Source organism: Cervus canadensis, chromosome 12, assembly GCF_019320065.1.
Source record: "Cervus canadensis isolate Bull #8, Minnesota chromosome 12, ASM1932006v1, whole genome shotgun sequence".
NCBI lineage: Eukaryota > Metazoa > Chordata > Mammalia > Artiodactyla > Cervidae > Cervus > Cervus canadensis.
In genome coordinates, this window is record NC_057397.1 from 62,021,601 (window position 1) to 62,027,397 (window position 5,797).

Below are 5,797 nucleotides of genomic sequence, written 5' to 3' on the forward strand. Positions count from 1 at the left end.
GTGCTGAAGCAGTTTTGAAGGTTTTTGTGGCTTTGTTGGATAGCCTGTCACCACATATTATACGAAGTGGCTCTGAGAATGTGAATCACCTGTTGCAACGAACCCCTAAATTAAGTAGGACTCTTGGTATTTTCTTTTATTTATTTATTTTTTATTTTTTTATTTATTTTTTTTAAAACCATACATCCTTTTTATTGTTAAGTCATAAAGAGGTATCAAAATTAAAAGCAAAAATTACAGGGTAAGACTTAACATAACTACTAGGAGGGTCAAACGAAGTGAAAATGGGACTAGGCGCAGGGCAATATGAATTAATGAACATGGGAAGGACAAGGATGGGGAGAACAGTGAGCATGTGCTGAAGATACTAGGGGAGAGGATCTGGTGAAAATTTTGATCTTAGACAAGCGCCTAGGTAAAGAAATAATGGGACAAGATTTCTAAACCCCGCTATGTGCTTAAGAGTCATCCTCACCATTGGCGCTGTCTCTGTCATCCTCTCCTTCCTCAGCCTCTTTTTCATCATCCTTGATCAACTCCAGCTGGTCATCCCCCCGATCTTCATTATCATCATCATCCAGTAGGTCCCCCTCCTCAGCAGAGTCATCTGCACCCCCCTCAGACTCCATCTTCACATTAGTCTCATCTTTCTTCAGGGAGCTGCTGCTCTGCTCCTCTTCTGACTTATCATTCTTCATCTCTACTCCTTGTTTGCTCTGCTCCTTTTCAATTTTTTCCAGGCTTTCCAGTAAAGAATCCACTTTTTGTTTTATCTGGGTTAACTCCTTCTTAATGGTCTGAAGGTCATCTCCTTTCAACTTTCCAGACTTAGAAGAAGATCCCCGCTGTCCACTTTTAGAATTGAAGCCACTTTTGCCCCTTCGTGAGGTGTTTCCTGATACACGCTGGCGTTTTGAGGGCACTACAGCCCGAGCAATAGGAGGAGGAGGAGGAACACGTGCTGGGTAACTGTACATCCTGTCGTAATAATCCCGTTGAAAGTCATAGTCCAAGTCAAAAGATGAGCTGAGTAGAGGGGACGGAGAAGGGTGTTCTGGTACTGACCCGTACATCTCTGCTGCAGATCGTTTCACACCTGCTTTTCCTCGGTTCACTTTTGGCTCTGCAGCCAGATTAATATCTAAAACCTGGCCAGCAATCATTCTGCCATCCTCTCCTGCCACAGCAGCCCGGGCATTTCTCTCATTAACATACTGAACGAAGGCAAAGCCCTTATGAACAGAGCAACCCACGATTTTGCCGTATTTTGAGAAGATTGCCTCCACGTCAGATTTCTTGACCACAAGGGTATTGAGATTCCCAATGAATACACGAGAGTTCATGGAGCGAGGATCCGTCTTGTTGGTAACATTGCTGGCCATTGTCTTTGATGATACGGTGCCTCACAAAGCTGAAAAATGTAGCTGAAGATCAAAAAAATCTCACAGGAGGGGGAAGGGAGAAGAGATTCGATTCTGAATCTCCTACCCCTGGGTTCTACGTGGAGAAGCCGATTGCTGCTCGAGGTATTTATTTATTTTTTAAAATTGGAGGATAATTGATTTACAAAGTTGTGTTGGTTTCTGCTGTACAACAACTCGAATCAGCCCTAAGTATGTGCATACCCCTCCCTCTGGTGTCTCCACCCCTCCCCAGCCCCACCCCTCTAGGTAATCAGAACGCACCGGGCTGGGCTCCCTGTGTTACATGGCAGCTTCCCGCTAGTTACCTACTGTAGACATGCTGGCGTATATATGTCAGTGCTACTCTCGCAGGTATTTTCTTTTAAATGCTGTTCTCTTTTTGTTGGTAGTTTTAGTCTCCTGCTGTCTCATCATTGGATCTTTTTCCCTTTTCAAAGAAGCTCTCCAGCAACTTCTGTTTTTCACTCATTTTGGTTAGGGTTGGCTTACCAAAACCGTGACTGAGACAAGCATGCAATGCAGGAAAGAAGTATGGACGGAAGTGGTAAATAAAATAATGGGTGGTCCATGCGCAGACTAAAATAAGTGTCACATCCTGACTTAAAGCCTGCCACCAGATGCAACTATATAATTGAAGGACATCCACTCACTTGCCACTACAAAGCCTGATGCAGCTTAATTGTTACTTGCCACTCACTGATAGGGTTTTGATATGAGTCTGTGGCAACTGATTTATTATGATCTCTGTGCAGTCAAGCCTCTCTGCTAATGGTAATCTATATTTGCAGATGCTAGCATTGCTGTCTCAGCTCCACTTCAGATGATTCTTACAAAGAGTGTGCAACCTAAATCCCTCACATGTGTGATTCATGGTAGGTTTGAGCTCCAATGAGAATCTAATGCTGCTGCTGATCTGACAGGAGGCGGAGCTCAGGTGGTAATGAAAGTGATGGGGAGCAGCTATAAATATGGATGAAGCTTTACTTGTTCATCCGCCACTCACCTCCTGCTGTGGGGGCCCAACTCCTAACAGGCCACAAGCCTGTACTGGTCCATGGCCCAAGGGTTGGGGAGGGCAGACAGTATTATGCCAGTTTCAGATGTCAACATAATAATTCTATATTCATGATTGAATATATGTATATGTTGTGAAATGACAACATATAAGTCTAGCTAACTTTCATCACATATCTATATCTCTATTTGTATCTATATCTTACATCTTCTTTATCCATTCATGCCTTGATGGACACTTAGGTTGCTTACATGTCTTGGCTATTGTAAATAATGCTGCAATGAACATGAGTTTGCATTTATCTTTTTGAGTTAGTGTTTTCATTTTCTTTAGGTAAATGCCCAGAAGTGGAATGGCTGGATCACAGGGTAGTTCTGTTTTTAATTTTTCGAGAATCTTCCATACTGTTTTTCATAGTGGTTGCACCAATTTACATTTCCCACTAGTGGCATACAAGGGTTCCCTTTTCTCTCCATCCTCCCCAATACTTGTTATTCACTATCCTTTTGATAACAGGCATTCTCATCGATGTGATGTCTTATCTCATTGTGGTTTCAATTTGCATTTCCCTGATGATCTATGATGTTGAGCACCTTTTCATTTATCCCTTGGCCTCATATCTACATATCTTCTTTGGGAAAATGTCTATTTTGATCTTCTGCCCATTTTTTAACTGTTTGTTATTTACTTGATTTCTAGGATTTGACAAAATGATTCTAAAGTTCATTTGGAATAATAAACACTTTAACAGAAAAGAAGAAGATGAAAAAGTTGAGTAATGAGGAAAAATTTATCCTATCCAAATTAAAACAAAATAAAAATTTTTAAAAATGCATAGTGGTGACAAGAAAAGAACATGGACTTTGCATCCGGTAAACTTAGGTTTGAATTCCTGACTCTGACACAGTCTACATATGTTAGTTCAGTTCAGTCACTCAGTCATGTCCAACTCTTTGCGAGGCTTCCCTGTCCATCACCAACTCCCGGAGTTTGCTCAAACTCACATCCATTGAGTCGGTGATGCCATCCAATCATCTCATACTCTGCCATCCCCTTCTCCTCTCGCCTTCAATCTTTCCCAGCACCAGGGTCTTTTAAAATGAGTCAGTTCTTCGCATCAGGTGGCCAAAGTATTGGAGTTTCAGCTTCAGCATCAGTCCTTCCAATGAGTATTCAGGACTGATTTCCTTTAGGATGAACTGGTTGGATCTCCTTGCTGTCCAAAGGACTCTCAGGAGTCTTCTCCAACACCGCAGTTCAAAAGCATCAATTCTTTGGTGCTCAGCTTTCTTTATAGTCCAACTCACATCCATACATGACTACTGGAAAAACCATAGCTTTGACTAGATGGACCTTTGTTGGCAAAGTAACATCTCTACTTTTTAATATGCTGATTAGGTTGGTCATAGCTTTTCTTCCAAGGAGCAAGCGTCTTCTAATTTCATGGCTGCAGTCACCATCTGCAGTGATTTTGAAGCCCCCCAAAATAAAGTCTCTCACTGTTTCCATTGTTTCCCCATCTATTTGCCATGAAGTGATAGGACCGGATGCCATGATCTTAGTTTTCTGGATGTTGAGTTTTAAGCCAAGTTTTTCACTCTCCTCTTTCACTTTCATCAAGAGGCTCTTTAGTTCTTTGCTTCCTGCCATAAGGGTTATGTCATCCACCCTGTATATGTAATCTCAGACAATTAACTTAATTTCTTGTAAAGCAAGTATCATAGACCCTAATTGTCCTCCTTCCTCACCTCCCCTTCGTATTCACATCCTGTCGTGGCCTCATCCGGAACAGAATATACTTCCTTGCCTCTTGGCTTTGGGCTTGGACCCCTGACTTGGTTTGGTTAGTAGCATGTAGGCTAACAATGTTTCAGTTCCAATCCTAGGCCTCTGCTTGCTCTCAGGCACCCCTGCCACCTCTAAGAAAAGAGTTTCTCCTGACTTGTTGCCCCTTCATCCTGGGCCCCAGAGTGAATGAATGCAGAGCACAGCTGCCCTTCTGGTGCATGAGAATCAGTAATTGCTGTTGTAAGTTACCTAAAATTAGACAATGAAACATTTTAGTTATTTCTTAAGGAAGATCTCAGGAGGTGCCACAAACACTTCTGCTTATATTATCGGCCAGAATTTTAGTCCATGGCCAATTTTAACTGCAAGAGAGGCTGGGAAATATGCCCAGCTAAATTTGGTATTTTATTCCTATAAAAGATGCAGAGGATTACTTGGCAGGACAACTAACAGTCTCAGTTACAGGTGTGTCATCCCTATCAATTGTTTTTAAAAGTGTGATAAAATACATGACCTAACTGAGGAACTAAAAAGCCTCTTGATGAAAGTGAAAGAGGAGAGTGAAAAACTTGGCTTAAAGCTCAACATTCAGAAAACTAAGATCATGGCATTTGGTCCCATCACTTCATGGGAAATAGATGGGGAAACAGTGGAAACAGTGTCAGACTTTATTTTGGGGGGCTCCAAAATCACTGCAGATGGTGACTGCAGCCATGAAATTAAAAGATGCTTACTCCTTGGAAGGAAAGTTATGACTAACCTAGATAGCATATTAAAAAGCAGAGACATTACATTGCCAACAAAGGTCCGTCTAGTCAAGTCTATGGTTTTTCCAGTGGTCATGTATGGATGTGAGAGTTGGACTGTGAAGAAAGCTGAGTGCCGAAAAACTGGATGCTTTTTAACTGTGGTGTTGGAGAAGACTCTTGAGAGTCCCTTGGACTGCAAAGAGATCCAATCATTCCATCCTAAAGGGGATCAGTCCTGGGTGTTCATTGGAAGGACTGATGCTGAAGCTGAAACTCCAATACTTAGGCCACCTCATGCAAAGAGTTGACTCATTGGAAAAGACCCTGATGCTGGGAGGGATTGGGGGCAGGAGGAGAAGGGGCCGACAGAGGATGAGATGGCTGGATGGCATCACCGACTCGATGGACATGAGTTTGAGTAAACTCTCGGAGTTGGTGATGAACAGGGAGGCCTGGTGTGCTGCGATTCATGGGGTCGCAGAGTCGGACACGACTGAGCGACTGAACTGAACTGAACTGAACTGAAAGTTTACCATCTTAACGATTTTTAAGTGTACAGTTCAGTGGTATTAAATGCATTCATAATCTTTTGCAAGCATCAAAATATTGATGGTTGATTTTTGGATGTGTCTTCAAACATATTAGGCTTCCCTGATAGCTCAGGTATTAAAGAATCTACCTGCAATGCAGGAGACCCCAGTTTGATCCCTGGGTTGGGAAGATCCCCTGGAGAAGGGAAAGGCTACCCCCTCCAGTATTCTGGCCTGGAGAATTCCATGGACTGTATAGTCCATGGGGTTGCAGAGTCAGACACAACTGAG

At 42.5% G+C, this 5,797-nt stretch overlaps 1 protein-coding gene across 1 annotated transcript; it reads right to left on the minus strand.

The window, feature by feature from the left end:
- Nucleotides 1-403: 403 nt before the first annotated feature.
- Nucleotides 404-1,528, minus strand: LOC122451291 (heterogeneous nuclear ribonucleoprotein C-like). Its single transcript, XM_043484007.1, has 2 exons — nt 1,066-1,528; nt 404-1,026 (listed from the first exon to the last, which is right to left on the minus strand). Exons 1-2 carry the CDS (start codon nt 1,380-1,382, stop codon nt 459-461), a joined length of 885 nt encoding a protein of 294 aa, XP_043339942.1. The 5' UTR covers nt 1,383-1,528; the 3' UTR covers nt 404-458.
- Between the last annotated feature and the right edge of the window lie 4,269 nt (nt 1,529-5,797).

What these genes read in the sequence shown, in the direction of transcription:
- LOC122451291 (XM_043484007.1), bottom strand. Translation starts at nt 1,382, where the DNA reads ATGGCCAGCAATGTTACCAACAAGACGGATCCTCGCTCCATGAACTCT. An exon ending in TCTGCAGCAGAGATGTACGG is followed by an intron (nt 1,027 to 1,065) that starts GTCAGTACCAGA and finishes CCCTCTACTCAG; the next exon opens with CTCATCTTTTGACTTGGACT.